The 21,942-nt window shown below is 39.3% G+C and overlaps 1 protein-coding gene and 1 non-coding gene across 12 annotated transcripts in view; both read right to left on the reverse strand.

Annotated features, from left to right (window-relative positions):
• The window catches only part of ATF7 (activating transcription factor 7), an 81,666-nt gene that overhangs the window by 10,665 nt on the left and 49,059 nt on the right, over positions 1-21,942 (reverse strand). For 7 of the 11 annotated variants that reach the window (XR_004324495.1, XM_032492963.1, XM_032492971.1 and 4 more), the window contains 7 exons: positions 13,972-14,068; positions 10,121-10,239; positions 6,803-6,943; positions 4,949-5,106; positions 3,227-3,326; positions 2,589-2,702; positions 1,840-1,992 (listed from right to left, as the gene is read on the reverse strand). Coding sequence is in view for 10 of the 11 variants with exons in the window: in XM_032492963.1 (XP_032348854.1) it covers positions 1,840-1,992; positions 2,589-2,702; positions 3,227-3,326; positions 4,949-5,106; positions 6,803-6,943; positions 10,121-10,239; positions 13,972-14,068 (882 nt within the window). In the remaining variant the exon portion in view is untranslated. Of the gene's footprint in view, positions 1-1,839; positions 1,993-2,588; positions 2,703-3,226; positions 3,327-4,948; positions 5,107-6,802; positions 6,946-10,120; positions 10,240-13,971; positions 14,069-21,942 lie in introns of those variants that run through there. The other 4 variants (XM_032492970.1, XM_032492967.1, XM_032492968.1 and 1 more) reach the window with 2 other exon arrangements.
• TRNAV-AAC lies at positions 21,594-21,666 on the reverse strand. The gene has a single exon. It is a non-coding gene; the product is annotated as a tRNA-Val (tRNA).

Raw genomic sequence — 21,942 nt, forward strand, 5'->3', positions numbered from 1 at the left:
TACTATCAGTGAGTTATGGGCTGATACGAGATTTTACTATCATGGAGATATACAGATTAGTATATTCTTTTTATTTATAATCACTTACTAATCATCCTCAGCAAGAACCCCCTGCCCCCGCCCCTACCTTGTTTATTCTGTTTGTTTTTAAAGAGAAAAGCATTTTTAAATCCCTTTACAAACTGGCCATACAGGACTCCTTTGTTTTTAAACTTCAGGCTGATGTCTCTTGTCTCTAAAGCACTTTTGGATCATCTTCCTTTTGTGTTAGCTGGTATGTATTCAAAGAAGATAGACCAATTTTATAATAGCGGCCAAAATTAAAATATAGAAAGGTCAACCACCTGTATATAAGGAACTATGTAATGTAAAACAATGCCCCAAATAAATTCTCCCTGAAGCTGTTGCTATTAGGGAACACCTATATTGGTAGTTCCCAAATGCCAGAGCTCGCATCAGTTGCATAAGAATAAACATAAGCTTATAAGAAAAAAGAATCTTATACTCCACTTTCGGCCCTACTGAATCATCTTCTTCAATAATACAGATAACAAAGAGGTTATTTTATTTATTCAGACTAATATCATTTTTCCTAAAAGAAATTTCAAACTGAATTTAATGAGTTAGAGGCCTTGGGTCATTGCTTCCCACTGTACTAAGGGAAGTTCACATGAATTCTCTTGTGATTTTCAATCTCTTCTTTGTCCTGAGCTTACTGGCCCGCATGTAGAGACTGGCGCTTGAGGAGAATGGGGAAAGGAACTGATGGGTTCCTATTCTTGCACAGGAAACTCAGTAACACATGCAGGGAATGCAGGTGAAAGAACAGGCCAAGATAAAGAAAGGAAGAATAGGAAGGAAGGGTTAGTGGTGACTGAAAAAGAAGTCACATCATTTCCTCAAGAGGGAAAGTAGCACAACTTGGGCAAGGGGACTACTGTTTTACCATTTCCAGGGACTGGCATCAGAAGGGGTTACAGGAGGGTGGGCAGGCTTAGCTTCCAACAAGAAAACTCAAATGAAGGCTTCTGTTGTTGGCCAAGATTTGAGGCAGCATATGGTCATGAAATGTTAGGACATGTGGTGGTAACTGATGAAGCAGGTGGGTGACATCAGGAAAAGCGGATGGGCAAAAGACGTAACTCTAGAAACTGATCTCAGATTGTTGTCACCTAAGCAGTACAGACAATACAAAAAGCGAGGCCTATTCAGTTTTCAAAGAAACTTACTAAAACTGAGGCCTCTTTGAAAAAAGAATTGGGCTTCTAAATGGGATCCCTCTGGCTTTTTAAAGACTTTAATTTCTCCTGAAAAAAGAGATAAAACTGATAAGGAAAAGGTGTTTTTATGGGTGTTTGTTTACTGAGCCACCTTAATACTGTGACATCACATTTTATTAATATATTATTATCTGATTGTTGCTATAAATCTTAACAGGAAAGTTTTTTTGTTTGTTTGTTTCTTTGTTTTGGTAAGACTTAAGATGGGAGAGACTAGAGGAGCACCCCTTGGAGTACAGAGTGGTTTAAAGTGAGGTTCTGTCACATTTTTGAGGGTTCTGCACATATAGCAGTCACGTATACAAATAACCAAAAGGCAGAAAACAAGTTGAGACCTCCTCTGTGACAGTTCTGCATTATCCAGTCTGTTTGCATTAGTGTAACACAAAGATGGATAAAGAATAGTGCGTTTTGCTACTGTCAAACTGTCAACAAGAAACAAAGTGCGGGAAGATGCCCAGAAAGCCGAAATCCATCCTTTTCTCATTTTTCTGCTCCTTGAAAAATAGATATGACAGAAAGAGTAATGGTGACACAGCTTATTCCCCCATCCACTGACCTGTGGCTGGGCGGGGGATGGGGCGTCAGGGTGCTGGATGAGGATCTGACTTTGCTCTGGACGGGCTGTCACCATGGTGCTGGCAGTACCCACCACCATTCCACAACCACCATTGATTGAGGAGACTTGGTGGGTTAGGGTGGCTTTTAGTCTCTGTGGGAAAAGATAAGAAAAAATCGCTTGTCAAGGGTGAGACGAGTGGGCTTAGATTTTACTACTGACCAGTCAGTTAAAATTCCCACACCAATTTTCCCTTAAGAGAGGGATTAAAAGAAAATGACAGGGAGAGAGAATGTGCACATGGATCCCTAAAATGCCTACTCTGTTTCCTCACTATTATCCTGCACACAGTTGGAGGGTAGGGGTTGTTGAAGCAATGGAGTCCAGATGAAAGCTCTCTCCTGGAACCTGGCCAGGGGCTGGTTACACAGTTATTCACCTCTTGGCCAGCTCTCCTGCCCACTCATCCACCCTCCATCTGTCACCCTGGAACTGAAACAGCAAGAGTTCCACTCCAAACAATCTGTGCTGCTTCTTTTCACTCCATGGTCTATGTACCAGGCTCTAAAGGTGGAAGAGAGGAGACAGGAGTCATGAATCAGGATCCTTTCTTCTCCAGACCACACAACAGGGTGGGTCTTCGCTTTGCAAGCCCCAAAAGGTTCCCACGCTTGGCTCACTTGAAAAACTTAGGCAGATACCACTTCTTTCAGAAGCGCCAGCATTACCTCAGGCTGGGATGTACTCACCATCTTGGCTTCTGATGGCATAGGGTGGCCAGAGGGGGAAATGGAACCACTGCTGTTAACTGGTGGGCCAGGGATACCAGGAATGTTAGGCACCATGGACACAGGTCTAGCCAGCTGGATCAAGAGAAGGAAGAAAAACCAGAAGGGAACATAATACTACTGGTAGGGCAATAGCCTCCCCAAATGAAGTGCTGTTGAGACTGGCACATTAGGCTCTGTTCTATGCAACCTGCCTGTAGGACATGCAGAAACAGGCTGGGAAGTGCCTTCCCCCATGGAGCATCACAGGACAGGGGATCTAATCCTTTAGTGCTATGACAGTTGCTATGGGAAAGGCTGAGGCCATATCTTGAGGAAAGTGGTGGGCAATTTGTAAGGTACTTAGTGCCAAGTGAAATCAACCAGGCTGGCAAGACCAATTCCTAGACCAGGAGCCAATTGTCCAGATGAGTCTCTGTCCAGTGTTCCATAGCGCTGGCTTGGCAGAGGTTAGTGAAGAGTATGGGCAGGCTGCCATGCTCAACTAATACAGACCAGAGCCCACGTTTCCCTGGGGCTCATGTGTGTTTATGAGCATTCAGGTGGAAGGGAGGGATTAGTTTGTTGGTAGGGTTGGCTGCCCCAACTACAGAGCTCACCGATATAACAGAAGGCATCTGTACCGGAGGCCCTGGCAGCATAGGCATGGTCTGTCCATTAGCAAGATGCATGACGAGAGGGAGGGAGCCAGTGGGAGACCTAGAGGAGACATGAAGTGAAATGCTCATAATACAGACGTTTCTGCCAATGATCTTCCTTCTATACAGCAGATTTCCTAGTCTTTTCTAGTTAGGGTAGCATTGCAAAATCTTGACACTCTCATGGAAGTGGAAAAGGCAGGGAATGCTACTTATCTTACTTTATAGATGGAGAGAAATGGCAAGATCTTTACACCGTACAAATTAAGCAAACACCACTGAATTCAAGTGAATAGGAAGCTAATCCTATTAAGAGTTTAGAACAAATAACAAATAAACATCCCTACCACTGGTCTGTGTAACTTCTGTCTTGCCTTAGGCAAGGAAGACTTGGATCAAAGTTGTCATTTTGCAAAACTGAATTATGTCATATGATAGCCAAACGCGAGTAAGTTCTTGTTCCTTTCCACGTTTTGCTCTACTCTGCCTAAGAAAGCAGCTTTCCCTTTGTATTTTTCCTAGTGGGTCTGGAGAACAATAAACTTTAAGAGGCTGAATCCTGACAACAATCTCATAATCCATAGGAACCTAGGGACAGGATCTTAAGTCATCCCATTAGGAAATCTGTATGGGCCATGCTGGGAGTGAACACAAAACAGACAGACAAAATTAGCAATAACAAAGACGAAGAACCCTAACTGGGACTGAGGGGAACATCAGGCTTAAAAAAGATGACTTAAAAAAAAAGATGACTTAAGGGGTTTCAGCCTCTCATTTAGTAGTGTCCCCATAAACTCCCATATGATTGAGGCCAAGAACTAAATATATACTTCCCTGTGTGTCTTCCACCATTATGATGAACTTCCTAAAGTTCTAAGGATTCTTCTTATAGATTGAAGAAGTGTTAAACTTCCAAACTGGAAGTACACCCCCAAATAAATTACTTGCTTGTCTACTAAAAAGGTAAAGATTATGGGGGGCGATTTATTTTGAGAGACAATCTCAGTGACTTGTTTTCCTTGAGTATTCAGAAACAGTCTCCTTTGTATGTGTGTAATCTTCAGTGTTTTTGAAATAAACCATGTCATCTGTGACTAGAGATAATTTTACTCCTTCCTTTCTAACTCAGATGCCTTTTATTTCTTTTTCTTGCCTACTTGCTCTGACTAGAACTTCTAATACAATATTGACTAGAAGTGGTAAAAGTGGGCATCGTTCCCGATTGTAAGGAAAGAGCTTTCAGTCCTTCACTGAGTATGTTGTTAGCTGTGGGTTTTTCATATATGGCCTTTATCATGGTGTGGAAGTTTCCTTCTATTTCTAGTTTATTAAGTGTTTTTTTTTCTTTATCATGAAAGGATGTTGAATTTTCTCAAATTCTTTTATTGCCTCAATTGAGATGATTTTGTTTTTTTCCTTTATTCTATTAATGTGACATATTACATTGATTAATTTTTTTGTCTGTTGACCCATTCTCAAATTCCAGGAATAAATCCCATGGTGTATAACTCTTTTAATGTACTGCTCTGATTTGCTAGTATGTTGTTCAGGATTTTTATGTCAATATTCATAAACGATATTTGTAATTAAAAAAAAAAAGAAAGTCTCTATATTTTATCAAATAATTTCACAAAGAAGAAAGAGATTCAGGCTTTTCTGTTTCTCCTCACTCTCTTTACTTACCCGAGCTGCCTGTTGGATGGTGGAGCCTGTGTGATGACGGACGTTGGGGAGGGAAGGGTTGGGTGAAGTGGATCATAGCCCAAGTGGAGAGGCAGGGAGCCAGGGCGTACGATGGTAGGCGTAGGGGTAGAGATCACAACAGGCTTTGGGGCAACTTCCTGGGGAGAAGACACCAGCAGATCACAAAACGCTTTAAGGAGCTGCTAACAAGGAAATACATAGCTCGTAAAATCTAGTATAAATTTCCCGGCGAGAGCACTAGGGCTACTCACGTAAATTATGACCTGATTTAATTATGATCATGGACCCATACCTCACTCACCCATTCAGCAGGAATGCCGAGTTAAGACCTTTTGGCTAACTCCCTTTCAGGGATGATGGCTATATGAAGGAGATGACAGTTGGAAGACAACCTGAAATCTTTGTAGAAGCATGACAGTATCACGTAAATTCTAAAGACTGTTACAATTTTTCACAATCTAGATACTCTCATTCTAAACTTATGCTCAAGTGTCTGCTGATCTCTAATGGGAAAAGGCAGGTATAAGACTGGTGATAAGGCAACCCAATATCTCCTATAGACCCCTTAAAAAAAGGGCTATGGAAGTCTGAATAATGATCATGCTGTGATAAAACAAACTGCTTCCTACTGTTAGCCTGTTAGGACCTTACATTGCCTATGGCCACACTGGCCCTAAAAACATCTCTAGACAGCCTCTAGGGCCTGGCTGTTGATGAAACAGGGTGGGGGGGATAGTTGTAATGTTATGGAGGGAGTAGTTTTGAGATGTTATCAAACCAGTTCTGGAGGGAGGTAAGATGAGGTATGGATGCTCTATACACAATGGATATTAAAATTACCCACTGGTAGAACAGTAGTGACTAGAAGGAGGCATGAGGGGCTTCTGAGGTTCCGATAACATCTAGGTGCTGGTTACACAGGCTGTAAACTTTATGAAAATTCAGTAAGCTGTATACTTACAATTTATGTACTTTCCTATATGTGTGCTATATTTTAATAAATTTATAAAAATAATACTTCACAAAGAGTTTCCTTTAAAAAAACAATAATTAGAATCCTGGTAGACATTCCCTCTGAGTCACTAGAAAATTTTCCTTTGGGAAGACTTTTCTCCTGAATTGTTTGATGTCCAATTTATGAATTATGTGATTTTGCTTTTTCACTTTAAAGTACAACATATATACAGCAAAGTACATTGATCTAAAGGATAAAATAAAACTAAATGACTTTTTACGTATGTAAACTCAAAACAGAGCCTGTTTCCAGCACCCCGTGTCCCTTCCTAATCTATACCTTCCCTCACAAGAGGTAAACACTGTTCTCAGTTCCATCATCATCAAATAGTTTTGCTGCCTCTTGAACTTGATATAAATGGCTTCATATAGTATGTGCTTTTGTGTCTGAATTTTTTTGTTGTTGTTCAACATAACATTTGTGAGCTTCATCCACACTGCTGTGTAATCATTAGCCCATTCTTTTTTTAATGCTATGTGGTATTATTCCACTTTAGAAATACACTACAATTTATTCATTCTCTTGTTGATTCATTCATTCACTTGGATTGCTTCCAGTTTTTTCACTATAATGAATACAATTGCTATGGACATCCTCATACACCTCTTTTGGTGGACATATTAATTTCTCTTTTACACAGACTTCTAAGTGGAGTTGGTGGGTCACAGAAAAGGTGTAATTTATATAAACCTTCTAAACAATTAATATTTGTTTAAATATAATCAATCCTCCTGTATCATACAACACTTATACAACTAAAGCATCATAACTTCATCTAGCAATTAATATTTGGGATGACTCTTGGTTGAGAGTTCTACCTTTTCCTTGAGTGGTGGGGAGCAGGGGCTAGAGGCAGGGCTGTCAGGTGGTGATGAGTCCACCTCCACTGGCTCTTCTTCTTTGATTTTGATGTCTGGTGTAGAAGGCAGAGACATGTCTAGGGGCCCAGAAGCAGCCTGCTGAAAGAGAGAAATGTACATAGTTCAACCCCATGATTCCCTTCAGGTTAAATCCATATCTTTCCAGTTAAAAGATGAGGGAATGTACTTCTAAGAAGTTCAGCCCTTGGTCAAAGCACTGAACTGAAAGGCAAAGAAATGTGGAGCCTAGGTTTTAGTACAACTCTGGCCAAATCATTTAACTTCTCAGGGCTTCTGTTTCCCAAGTATAAAATGAAGTCATAACCTGCTTCACCAAGGGTGAATATTTATAATGACTTCAAAAGGGGAAAAAAAAACTTAAAGTGCTTATAAAGACCCTGAAAAGGGTGAGGGGGGAAATATGTCATTTGCAAATACTATGATTATATTATTTTCCAGGAAATACAGTGATTACTGAATCCAGTGTCTTCATATTCCCAACCAGCTCTGTTGGCTACTAGAGAGCTGTGAACACTTTTTCTGCTAAGCAGAATGACTAGATTACCCAAATATCAAAAGCAAACAAAAGCCGATTGGCTACGAAGGTACTGTCAGCAAGAGAGGAAATGTCTTTTCTGGGGAACTCCCCGTGCTTGATGGTGATCTCATCCCAAAATCTGGTATTAGAGGCTAGAACTTAGGAAGATAGGATTTTGGCGTAACAAAGAAAGGAAAGGCTGATCGTCTGATCAGTTCAAGATGTTAGAACTTGGTCCTAAGAGCAGGACGGGAGAAAACCAGAAACGAGGGAGTACTTTCTGGCAGTGGTGCAATCACCTCACAGAACTGTGGTGCTGTAAACGGCTTTGAAGGGAACAATAAACCATCTGAGATGATGGCCCTGGTAACTGCGCCACAACAGGAGGGCTGGCATTGCAGTTCAGTTTCATGACAAAGCGGATCCTTTGTTCTATTCTTCTCATATCCTAGGCTTCTTGGTGAAAGAGAAGCTTGTTTCTAATTCATCCCTTGCTACCTTAATCACTAGAAATTTGGTAGTTGAGCAAATTGAGGATAATTTGGTGTCTACTACATTAGAGAAGGTGGTAACGGTTCTTTCTCTCCCATCTGATGACTATGAGCAACAGCAAGGATGGTTTCATTTATGCCCTCGTTTTTCCTACAATGTTAAGATGTCACGCCCAACTGACCTAATTCTTGAATCCCTGAAGCCAGAGGGTTGGTGGGAAGGAGAGGCCTCTAAGTAAACACAACCACAGGTTTAAAATCTCCTAGGGGCATCTCCTAGAAAAGCTGTGGTTCAGGAAAGTTTTGAGCTCATTAAACATTCCTGGAGACAATTTTCTACTGAGCCTGTGCTTCTCATCAAGGGGAGGTGAAGACCACCCCTGTACAGGAAGGGAGAAACACCGAGAGATGCCCACTGAGTAATGGCCTGACCAACTATGAATGGCCTCCTTCCTGTGTCAACCGAGCTAAAATGGCAGTGGAAAAAACTTGAAGCCTTTAAAAGGAGGCTAATTTTCTTGAATTTGTCTATTATGAGTTTGGTTTAAAATTCTTTCACATCCTGGTAGAAAAAATTTGACTTATTTTTTATTTTGGGGGAGAGAGAAATGATGGGGGATGAGGTAAGGAAGCTGTAAAATAAAATTATACCACACAGGCTGAAGCAATGGATTGATGAAGGGCCTGGGTCTCTGAAGAAAAGAATGAGGAGACTGTGGCTAGTTTTGCCACTTGAAAGGAGAACTACAGATACATGCCACTGAGTTTTTCCCCACTTTCTTTTAGTTTGCGGGAGATAGCATGAAATGAAGTTCACAGAAAGCTATGGAACATGCAAAATGCCCAGTGATTAGAACACTTTATTCTTATAATTCAAGCTGGCTGGGAAAATCCTGAGCAAACTCTCTTGATTTACCTGCTATCTCCCTCTTAGAAGGAAAGGGCTCCCTTGGAAATTTTTTCTATGTCTTCTCTTTTCTATATTCTGATGGGATTCCATGCCTCACTGCACCATTCAATTGTGGGAGGTATATGTGTTAATAAAGTATAGATGTTTTGAGATAGAGATATTGGAATTTTTCTGAATTATTATGGAACATAGATCTGACTTTATTTATTTATTTATTTATTTATTTATTTATTTATTTATTTATTTATTTATTTATTTATTTTTCTGTGCGTGTTTTAAAAAAATTTTTTTGGACTCAAATTTGAATAGTGATTAATAAACCAGAATTCTAGTTCTAAAGTAGAATAAACCTTGATCTTTCCAATTTCCTTTCCTTTTTCACCAAAACCTCTTATTCCATGCAAACTATTTTTCTTTGACTCTGCTTCCTAAACAATTTCCTCTGATCTTCCAAACTAAAGGATTCTCTAGGGATTTGGAATATAAAGGCTAAAATCAGAAGCACAGCACCTCAGAATCTGAAGTGATTCCAACATTTTAATCCTCTCTACAACATCTATACTAAGTGGCACAGACATAATTGAACACACTTTGTGATCACTTCCACCTGCTGGTCCTGCTTCTGCGTCTGGGGCACACAGAATAAGTTTAACCCCTCTTTTACATGAAAGCTCTTAAAGTAGTTGAAGATTCCAATTTTGTTCACATAAAATCTTCCCTTTTCCAAGCAACATTTCCTCAGTTTCTTTAAATGCTCCTGAAATAATATAATTTCTAGTTCTTTCTCTATCCTGGTTGTTGACCTTTGAAAGGCTTTAAAGAACATCCTTCTTTAAGCTCAACATCTTGACTATTTCTAGAGAGCTACCTGAAGGTAAGAGCCAAATACACTGAAACAAAGAGTCTAAATTCAGTAAGTGTTTATTGATTGGCCACTTGAATAAAACAGTACAGGTGAGAAGTCAGATTAGCTCAGAAAAGAGTGGGATTTGGCAGAAAAAAGATGCTACCTAAAAAAATCTGAGTAACTTATAATCTTTTTTTAAACATCTTCAACATATTCAGAAAATAATTTAAAAAAATAGATTACTGGATAGTACTCCATTGGAAGGGCAAGAAGACTGAATTTTGATGAAGATCCAACACTTGTGCGGATCCATCATCTGGACCCCCTAAAGACCTGGATGGCTGACTAGGACTAGTGAGTACTATCTGGTTCTGTAGAACAAAGCCCATAATTTTGTGCTTTAACCAATTAAGCAAATTATCCCAGGGCACAATGACAGTTGCCTAGATCTGAACACCACCAGTTTTTCAGCAAAAGCCCCGCCTCTTGCCTTTTTTTCATCCTCATCTGCAGCTTTCTTGAATTCATGTTCAAAGGAGCTAGCTAGTTCATTGAAGAGCCCCACCTCTTCACAGTTCTTCAGGAATCTAGTCGGAGTAGGAGTCTGATCTGTAGACATGAAAAGAAAAGGAATTTCTATTTTAGTTTTGACCTGAAATTAAAACTTGAGAGTATAAAGAGAACATATTTTTATTTTTCTATTTAGACAGAACCTCTGTTTTAGGGCAAATTTGCTTTTATGGAGTCTAGTCAGTAAAGACTGGTGCTAGGCCACCAGAGGGTGTCTGTGCTGTGTTGCCTCAAGGCCAGCAGAGGGAAGACAGAACAATGTTTTGCTGTGACTATAGATATAACCACCTTTCTCCCAGAGGCTGGTTTCAGCTTCTGCATCCCCAAACAAAACAAAACTGCCCACCCAGGTGGAGTTCGTGAAACCTCCAGACTGGAACATCAAGTACAGTTAAGTGACATTTTCTCTTTGCACTTATTCCCTGCTAGGTCTGATGTAAGCAGTTTGAAGCAGATGGATGTTAAAAATCTGATGAGGAGAAACTGAGGATCAGATGGTTCAATCTGTATGCTAAAGCTAGCAAGTAAGAAATGATTCCTTGTCTTTCAGTGGTCACTGAGGTAAGGGTCTGTTACCTTCTGAAAGCATTCCAAGCAAATCTAGGGGCTAGGGAACAAGACAGCAAGATCCTGAGCTAGAAAAGGAAACTGCAAACAATAGCGCTCACTTCACAGAGACCTGGGCCCAGGGCGAATTCCGGAAACGAGGATATTTGGATTTATATTTACCAGCCAAAATACCCTCTTGGGGACTACACAAATCTTTCTTCAGCACAGTGCCTCTGCCCTTGGGAAGAGGAAGGTTCTTGGTAACCCATGGGAACTTTTCAACTGACATGAATTTCAGATTTCATCTTCTTTCTCCCCAACCTGCTTTTCTAGTTTTTTTCTCTTAGGTCAGTTAACTCTTGTCCCCTGGTCCTAACCCTATTATGACAGTTTTCCTTGGCATGCTTATCATCTCAGGGATTCATCTCATACTCCAAACCACTAAATTGAATGATAGGAATTGAACAATGTTTAAATGATATTTTAAGGAGACCTAAGATTAAAATCACTCCTTCTAGCATGATCAATTGGGAATAGTCCAGTGGGATTTTCCATGGAAACAACATAATTTTTTTTTTTCATTTAAACAAAACCTCTTCTGAATCAGAGTGTTTGGAAAAATTACCACTACCTCCCAAAATAGTTTTAAAAGGTTCTCTAGCAGCTTTGGTTAGCCAATGATAAAGCCACTTTCCCTCCATCCCTGGGTGAGTGGAGGTAATATTCCCTTATGCTTAGAGAGTACTTCAGTAAGGGCACATAAAAAAATCACAACTCAAGTTGAACAGGACGGGGCAGCTAAGGGCATCGCTGTGCAGAAGAGGGCCTTTTGGATCTCTGATCTGAGGCTCATACAAACTTCTCCCATTCCTGAACAAACAGCCAAACAGCCAGAAAATTTATAAGAAAACCCTTAGACTGCTCTGATGATTCCAAAGAAATCAACAAGTGTTTACTAAATACTTTCTGTATTTTGGTGCTACATGCATACATTTGTGTGTACATTTGGAGGTGGTAAGAGATAGGAGTATAGGAGTTTTGCCCAAATATAAGACATAGTTCTTGCCCCAGAGAATTAAGAAAATGTTTTTTTAGGTGAGGAAATAAAATTAACATATACAGAGAGTATCAAAGTATATAAAAAGTAGGTACCATGTGCAGTAGAGAATAAATTTGTTGCAGAAACTAAAGACAAAATAATGACAGAATAAAAAAAAAATGACAGAGTACACAGGAAGGGTTTCAAGAAGCAGGACTTGAGCTGGAGCCTTAAAGAACAGCTTCTGACAGTAGAGAAAAGATTTAGAATATAAGGGAGTAAGCCAGGTGAAGGCACAGAGAGAGACAGGTTATGGGCACCAATATATAGATGAGGAGAAAAAGGTGTGTTTAGGTCAAGATAATCATGTTAGGTATATAAGCTGCATCTCAAGTTGGGTAGATACCATGGGGCTAGAGTATAGAAAGCCTGAAAACCAAAGTATAAATAGCCTTAAAGTAAGAGAAAATAGGATAATGACAGATTTTGAGCAGAGAAGAAGACTTTAAGGAAGTCTGGCTTTTCAAAAGAATGCAAGATGGATTAGAACAAGAGACTAGTCAAGGAGGCCAGCTGGGGACTATGGAAGAGCATAAGACAGTGGATGGCAGGAAGCACAGAAAGAAAGAAAAGCCAGAATTTGAAGAAAGAATAAAACAAATCAAGATTTTGGGAATACTGATATCACTGAATAACAAAGGAGAGGAATTGGCTCAGGGGACAAGGAGGTAAGTTTAGTCATTGACATGAAGACAAGACAGCTGAAGTGTGCAACTGGACAAGCACTCCAAAAGAGAATGCGAAGAGTAACAGGGAAACATTTTCTTTCCTCGGGAGTGTCCTGTATCAATTTCTCTCACTATTCCTGGAGACATGGCATAGGCCCTTCCACTCATTTGGAATAACCTCTCTAACTTGATAACCTTGCCCCAAATTCACCTTTCATAAACTTCTCTGATCAATTTCACTTAATATTAATTCTCTTAGCATTAATATTGTTTGTATTATTCACCTGTACTTGACTGCAAATACTAATTTTTTTTTCATGTACATATGCCTTGGCAATAACTTTAAGTATGTGTTGCCTACATACATGTTTACACCCTAGCTATCCTTTCTGAAGACCTCCCTCAGGGTTTCTTAATCAATCACAACGTCCCCCACTCAAGTCTTTTTCTGGGAATTACAATCCACAAACTCCCAGCAAAGTGCCTGGTGCACACGGTAGATGTTCAACAAATACCTGCTTAATTAATAAGGAACAGGAAATCTGTAGGGCAAGCCCCCTTCTTCATGTACAGAAATATGGGAGGAGATTCTCTCTTTCCTTCTCTGTGTCTGAAGCAGAATTTTGGCTAGTAGTACTCCGAGAAATTGTACCTATGTGAGTCATTAACTGACGTAATATAATAACCACCAACTAAATTCCCTATTGGTTGAATATCGAGATAAGCTTGTTTAACTCAGGCTAAATCAGAACCCCTCATGGTATCAAAATAAAAAGCCCACTTTGGTTTGTATGTCTGTCCAGCTGAAAATGGCATAACAGGACTACTGCGTGGTTTGAGAGCAGTTTGTGAGAATGCTCCTTTGAGAAAGGCATAGGTGAGCAAAACAATATCTAAACAATTATCTAAAACAACCGTTGAGAGGTTCCAGGTCACCCAAACTGGCTAAGAAAAGTCCCATTGACTAAATGTCTTGTTTGCCCTCACTGGTGTCTGGGTTCATGAAGGGAAGTTGAATTTACGAACTGACAATCTGCCTGCTCAGGGGAAAACTAACACCCGGTGGAAGAGAAGCAGCCAGGCTAGGTCGGCTTTCTAGCTTTCTTTTGTTCACCCCTTCCCTGTGGGTAGGGAGAAATGTCAAAGGCATCTTTTGTCTGTAAATCTTCCAAAGTCTTAATAAAAAGGCAAGGAGGGAACAGACTGAAAAAAGCTAAGACAAAACCTCAACACACCTACCCTCAAAAACCACAAAACCCAGTCTTGCATTAAAAACTGAGAGTGGAAGGCACAATAGAAACTTGGGAGCATTTAGTGTTCCTTTTTCCTGATTAAATGCAGATCACATAAGGGCTCTTAATGGGAGAAGGGGAGTATAGCTCCCAGTACATCTGGTCCCTGATATTAATCTTAACTGGTGATATCAAGGCACGTGGCTTCTGGGGCGGCAAATACCTGCAATGATGACTGAGTCAGTTCGGGCTGGGCCAAATTTCAATGTCATCTCATGCTTGTGTTTATGAACTGCCAGGTGGTCCTCGTTTGTAAATCTCTGAAATGAAACAGAAACGGAGATGTGAAAAAAAATAAGTGATTCAGTGCCCATTTAAAACGTCCTACCAAACAACCTGCAATAAGGTTGGTCCCTGGAAATAGGGGCTGGAGAAGGAATGGAAAGGAGAGAAAAATGGAAGTGATGGAGAAGGAGAGGATATGGATTAAAAATGAGAAAATAGGGAAGGAGAAAAAGAAGCACTAGAAAGCTGGGAGGAGAGAGAACGGGGAAGAGCGCAGCACCAACTGCTCTGTAATATCAGGTCCAAACGAGAGAAATGGACAGATTGTTGGTGAAGTGGGATCCAGGCAGGAGGCTCCAAATGAAAGAATAAAAAACAAACAAACAAACAAAAAAACACAAAAAAATCCCACGAAGGCAAACTCAGAGCAAACAAGGGGAAAATAATTTTTAATAATAATAATAATAATAAAGAAAGAAGAAGGGAAAGGCTGGGCACTAGCTGGTCATCACGAAAATAGGAAATTCAGAATGAAGCTCTCCATGGCGGGGTTGAATTGGACTATTTATGAGGGGGCTAACAGGGAGATAAATTATGCAGGATTAGGAGAACCATTTAACTTCCTGGACCCCACAGTGCTGCAGCAGGCGCCTGCCCAGCTATTTGGCTCAGGGTTTTAATGAGCCAGGATGGAGCTGTAGAGGACATAGGCCCAATGGCCAACAGTAATGGCACACACCAGCCCCATCGGCCAAATGCTGTCTCCCTTCATCGGGCAGCCCGCCTGGGCTCCATCGGCCATAAAGGGGCCAGTGCAATGCTGCTGGCTATATAATGGTAGAATACAAATGCAAGCAAAAAAATTTTCTGTTAGGGTAGGGAGAAGCCTGTAGGCAGGATGAGGGAAAGGAAAAGGAAGATGGTATAGATTTTATTTATTTAGGGGCTTGGGTGAAAGGACAATGAAAATGTGAGGCTAGGTCTGCCTCAGTTTATGACTAAAAGATAGGGTTACCGGACAATAATTTATGCTCCCACCCTTTCTTCAGAAGAGGGAAGTGAAGGGAACAGATGAACAGCAGTAATTCAAAAAAAATGATACCCTCAAAATTCCCTTTGAGGCTGGCTAAGCACTTTCCTTCATTAAAACATGCCTGCAATACAGTAACAGCTTGGATGCTGCAGTTTCCACAGCTCCTTCACCAGCCAGGCTCTGAAACATGGTTCTGTTTAGTCTTTTTGTTTATAAAATAATGACTGGTTAGTCCTCTCTTTTCACTCTCCTCTTTAGATACAAAACTTATCTTTAGAGCCTTCTTTCCACAGTTCTTCTTGACTACAAACCAGACAGGAGTCGCCCCATCCTAGCACCTATCCAGTTAAGAAAGCAACACTGAACTGTTTAAGTTTCTTTATTTTATTTAAAAGTAGCTTTCCCTAAATTTTCTCTGAGCCCTATCATAACTAAAGCCAGCTTAAGACCTAAAGTCCTTCCAAGCTAGGTCCATAGGCCTGAAGGGGTAAAGGGAATTTTCAATTAAAAGAATGAAGAACCAAGAAGTAAAACAGTCAAAAGAAGACTGCCTTAGTGGTTTCCAATGGGTCTAGGACAAAATCGAATTTTAAAGTGTGGCGATATTTAGCCAAGAACTTTAGTTTTCTCTATTGTTGGTTAACTGTAGGCATCAACTTTTCAGTCACAGATTCTTCCCTAAGGAAAGAAGGATGGGGATGGGGGTAGGGAAGGGAGGGGATAGTCTGTTAACCAGGGGTAGGATATTTGTAGATTAAACAAGTCACTGTGGAGGGTCTAGGACTGCCGAGTATTCAGTAAAAGGAAATGAGCAGAACCTAATCTACAGTGAAGGAAAAACACCATTTTACATGGATAGGAAGAGTCGTGAATTAGACAGGGGCATAAATTTTCAAAATCTATTGGTAATGTTATAACAATCTTTTTAAATAAAAATACATTTATAGATACTTCAAGGAAATATCCTGTAGGTAGCTTGAAAAATCTGGCACTATGTTCTAGTATATACAAGAATGACTTTCAAGCAAAAAGTCCTTTTCTACTATCAAAAACCTTAGTTTGCTCAAAACTGTTCAGAGAACAATTTTAAACCTTGAGGTTTTACACTGGTTAGGACTGTTTAATATTTTAAAAGGCAACTCCCCTTCTTGTTACAACTGCTCTGCACAGTCCTGACTTGCCTTTTTTGTCCTCCAGGTCTTGTTCCTCTCTGCTGCACACCCCCAAACTCCCTTCCACAACACCCCGTTCCACTTTGGGTTATTTATTTTTTTCCATATCAAAAGCTGGGGTCTGAAGAGAACTGAAGGTGGTTGAAGGGATCTCCCACCCAATAGCATCTCAGAGGTTTTGGTAACCATGATCACGGACTAGAAAAAAAAAATTACACTTTTATTTTCACTAAACTCTAACTAAAATTTATTCCTAATTCATAATAGAAATTGTACCTAGTTTCTTATCATATTAGTTATTATAGATACCTCAAAATAGCCTTTCTACTCATCACTTTAAATTATGATAGTTACCAGAACTTCCACTAAAACTTATTTAAAGCAAGGATGAAGGTATAGCTCAGTGGTAGAGTGTATGCCTAGCAAGCACAAGGTCCTGCGTTCAATCCCCAGCACTTCCATTAAAACAACAACAAAAAACCTAATTACCTCCCCCCAAAAAGAGAACAACAATAAAACCCAGAACACTAAAAACTAAAACTTATTTAAAGCATTAACTTTAAAAAAGCACATGTATCACATTATCAAATATTTTAAGACTTTTTGATAACTGTATTTCAAAATAATTGCTTACTGTGTAATCCTGTATCTTTCATTTTACTGACTTAAAAATAGTATTCTGAGAAGGGCTTCGTAGGCTTCACCCAACTGCCATTGGGGGTCAATGACACAACAAAAGTCAAGAATCCTTCCTGACTACATCAGGTAGCATGCATACTTCAGAGGAGGAGGAGCCAGAAGGGCAGAATTTTAAGAAGCAGAGCACTGGCCTGGTCTTGGTTCCAGTCATCTCTCCCTGCTACCTCCAACATAATTCTTGCACAGCTAGAGTAGGAGGGAGAGAACAAAAGGATACTAAAGCTTTTTATCAAAGTGAATGTCAATCTCGCTATTATTTTCATTGTTCCCTATTCCCTCTTACTTATTAAGAATTAACTCAAGAATTCTCTAGGTCAATCTTGAACTGAATACTTAGGAAACCATCTCTCTAAAAGCAATTTCTCAATTAAAACATCTAAAATTAAGTGATAAAAATTTGACCTTATTAAAAATATAGATTATTCTATTGAATTAAATCAAATGAGTGGAGGGGCTCCCAAAAGGATTTTCTTTTTGAATTATTGCCCATTTAAAATCTGGCTCTCCCATTTGTTAATTCCCTTAACGGATCTTCTTTGATCTTTCCTATGACTAAGATTTTGGCAAACAGCCACTCAACTTAGGGAATACTGACTCTGGTTGTAGGGTAAATAATGATAATTTTCAATAAATGTGTAGATATTGACCATCTCCAAGACACTTGAGGGCTGATATCATTCAAAATGGGGGCTGAAGAATTTGAGTCATATTGGATCAGGAAGGCAATTTATAAGTCTTGGGAAAAGATCTGAATAGTAACACAAGTTTAGAGCCTTATTTGCTCAAGTAAACAAATCAGGACAGTTTCTCGGCATAAATGGGAGAGGGAAAGTATTATGTGCTAATTTGCACTCTATCTAGAGACCAAGATGATTTAGATTTGCACTATCCAATATGGTAGCCACTAGCTGCACATGGCTACTGAGCACTTGAAATGTGGCTAGTTCAAATTGAGATGTAATATGAATCAAAACACACAATGAATTTCAAACAGTACAAAAAAAGAAAAAGAGAATGTAACATATCTCATTAATTTTGATTACATGTTGAAATGATAATATTTTGGATATATTGGGTTAAATAAAATATATTATTAAATTTTACTTGTTTAGTTTTACTTTTTAATGTGGCTACTAGAAAATTTAAAATTACATATGTAGCTTGCATTTTGTGGTTTGTATTCTATTTCTTTTGGACAGCTCTGATCTAGATAACATGCTAGAAGATCTAATGGGAATTTTCATCATGTGCCAAACTTGATTCTTTCCCCCATGCACATTTTCTCTAAATGCAGCTTACACTATACAGCAGTGGTTCTCAACTAGGGGCAACTCTTGCCCGCCATGGTACATTTGGCAGTGTTTGGAGAAATTTTTGATTGTCACAACTGGGAGGATGCTACAGAACTCTAGGGGGTAGAGGTCTGGGATGCTGATACATATCCTATAATGCACAGGACAATGTCCCAAAACAAAAAATTATCTGACCCAAATGTCATTTGTGTCTCTGTTGAGAAACCCTGCTACAAGGTAACTGGGAAAGAGAGAAAGAAAGAAACAAACAAAAAAGCCTGTTTTTTAGTTTCCCTTGCCAAACTACCAACACATGTTTTTGGATCTGAAACTTGGAAGGGAAAAAACACAGGCAGAAAACTCCCAACCTCATTTCATAAAATGGCTGATGTACTACAAATCTGCAAATACTTAGGATAGGGAAATTAGGAAGATGGAGACAGAAGGCACTGTAATTGGGAGAAGAACAGACTAAATGAAATTCACGTGCACTGCCTTGTTAGTAACAAGAGATAACACAGAAGCAGCAAACCAAAACAATTTTGGTTACTTTTGATTTCACTCCCCAATGGAGGAAAAAGAAATAATGAGAAAAGAAATTTTCTTAGTTGAAGAAATGTTAAGAAGCATAAAAAGGAATGTCAGTCTTATGAGGAAGTCAATCTGAAAACTGGTATTAGTAATAGAATGGGCAGGGAAAGTACAGTTTTGGTAAAACACTTTCCATTTCTAAGAAGTTTCATTTTTCATTCATCCTTCTGTGATGAGAAACTGGAATCCCACCTCTTAGCAAACTGACTAAATAAACAGAGCAAAGTAAAAAGTTAGGAATGGCTTGAAGAACAAGCATGGTGGGAACTGGAAATCAGGAATCTATTTCACTAAATGAAATCTTCAAATTTTTAAATTTTTGGGGGGGGGGAGAAGGGAGGTAATTAGGTTTATTTATTTATTTTAATGGAGGTACTGGGAATTGAATCCAGGACCTTGTGAATGCTAAGTATGCACTCTACCACTGAGCTACACCCTACCCCTCCCCTAGTTTTTAAATTTTTAAAATTGATGTATAACATATACAAACATCACACATCTTATGTGTATAGCTTAATGAATTTTTACATGCTGGTGTAATCACAACCCAGATCAAGATATGAAACATTTCAGGCACCCCTGAAGACTCCGTCATACCCCTCTTTTCTTAAGCTTTTAAAATGAAATAATTATATAAAACACTTAATACCTAGCAGACAGCATGAATTCAGCTCGGTCTCTCCTCTTTCCCTTTTTAAAATCTCAAAGCAGACAGGTATTGTAGTAAAAATTAGTTTTTCTTTGTAGAATAATTTGAAACAAGTTAATGTTTAGAGAGAGTTCTTTTTCTAATCCTGTTGAGACTAGTCTTCCAGAAGCTTTTTGAAAAAGCAGCACTAAACAGAATTGAAGAGAGAAGACTCAGGGCAAATGCGAGCTCAGGCCAAACTAAAGCTAAATTTTTGTCTGTTGACTCTGAGCCAGGGACAAGCATATGGGCATTAGAAATATAATAGTTTCAAGTTAAAGCCTTGGTAAAGTTTTGTGACCAATGAAATTTCTATGCAATATGCACTAAACTCCTAGCCAAAGTCATTCCTGAAATGTTGTTTTTGGCCATCATAGCTCCAGTTTCCATGTGGATTTGCCTCACATTTTAAAGTGCTTTTATATCCTGACCTATGATTAATTCACATCCCTTTCCTTGATTTAGAAGAGTAGACTGGGGGAAGAAGACAAATCAGAACACTTCAGTTATTAGGAAATGAGCCCTGAATGCCTAAAGTATCAGGGAATTGAGTTTATATTTGTGACAGTCTGAAAAGTCATTTATGCTAAAACCTAACTACCCTCTTCTCCAAAGTTTGTGGGTTTGGCAGTGCTTCATGGACAGGCTAGCTTTCTTTTATTATAGTATCTACACTTGGGCATATTCTGAAGAAAGAAAATAGTTTGAAAAAGGGAAATTGAGAAACTGTGGGGAGCAAGCTCTAGAATATAGTGGTATCAGTGCTGAGCAGGGTGGAAAGAAGCTGAGGTTTTTTTTTTTTTTTGATTGCTATTTAATTACTTCAATTGATCACACATTCTGAAAGAAGAAACTGGAAGATACGCAACAGTCTTAAGGCTTCTCACCCTCAATGCAGTGCTTCTATTCCCAATGCAAGATTCATTTATGTTTGGGAACAGGGGGAAAGGCAGAAGGGAAGGGACAAAATACATACACCTCAAAGCGAACATAACTTTCATTTGTACCTTGGTCAATCCTAGGCTCCTGCTTTCTACAAGATGCTGCTGTTTACCAAATGAGTCACACATCCTGCTTTGAATGCCTCATGGCTCTTGAATGAATCATTTCAAAGTACAGGATTGTTCAACAAATAAATACAACCACAGAAGCAGCAGCTCATAGGCTGCATGTGTGAGCAAGGTAATTTATAGAGGAAAAATAAGGACAGGAAACTTTTTCCCAAAATACTCTAAAAGAAAATGCTGTCAGCGGAATGAAGGAGTACAAACTAAAGGGAGGTGGGAAAACCCACCAAATTGTACCTAAGGTAAATTCTGCTGTCTGTGGATTGAAAAATTATCTGCTTGGGGAAGGCTGTCAGCGTGTCTTAAAGAGATGATTCTGGCAGCTGACTAAATCAGTCCATTGTAAAAAGAAGAAATTTTGAGAGAAGAAACATTATTTGATAGTTGGTCTAGCAGAGCACCCATCTGATAGAATATAAGCCCCTCAAAAACAAGAATCCTCATTTGTTTGTTCATGGAAGTATCCCAAGCACTTAGAACAGTACCTGCACACAGTAGGTGCTTAATAAACATTTGCTGAATAAATGTCAACTAGCATACCTCATTAAAGTGCTACAACACATCCCCAACTCACAAAACTCTTACCAATGTGTACAATGGTAGGAGTATTTTCATCATCAATATTCAAAAGGAGTGTTGATATTTTATTATTTTTTAAAATGTAGGTACTGCGGATTGAACCGAGGACCTTGTGCACGCTAGGTACGTGCTCTACCACTGAGCTATATGCCGCCCCCAAGGAGTGTTGATATTTTAAATACCAGCTCTTTCCTATGGAACTAAAGGGTGGACTCAATGAGGACCAAGAATTCTCTAATGGGAGAAGCTTAGAATTTCAAAAATTAAGACAAAAGGAAAAGGTCAAAAAGGCAGCAAAGGGGATTTAAATTACTGGGAAGAATTTCTTGACTCTGAGGGTGAGAGAGTTGAAATCATCCCCAAAGGAGATTGTATTTTTTAAATTTTTATTAAAAATTTTTTGGGGGGAGGTAGTTAGGTTTATTTATTATTTTTTTAATGGAGGTACTGGGGATTGAACCCAGGACCTCGTGCATGTTAAGCACCCGCTCTACCACTGAGCTATAACCTCCCCTTCCCAAAGGAGATTTTAAAGGAATGTAAAATGCATTAGTTTTCTGGTCCCCTTATATTTTTATAACTTTATTTTCTCCTATTCTTCCACTAACACTTTCCATCCAGGTCAGTCTCTACTGATCTGCAAAGTCCACTTGTTTTCAATGTTATGCCTCTACAGAATCCCCTATTCTCAGGCATGCCTTCCTCTCTCCCTTCAGTTTATCCAAATACTACCACTTTCCAAGGCCCAGCTGAAATTCAATTGCTTTTTGAAAGTTTCTCTAATGACT

This window comes from Camelus ferus, chromosome 12, assembly GCF_009834535.1.
Source record: "Camelus ferus isolate YT-003-E chromosome 12, BCGSAC_Cfer_1.0, whole genome shotgun sequence".
NCBI classification, from domain to species: Eukaryota; Metazoa; Chordata; class Mammalia; order Artiodactyla; family Camelidae; genus Camelus; species Camelus ferus.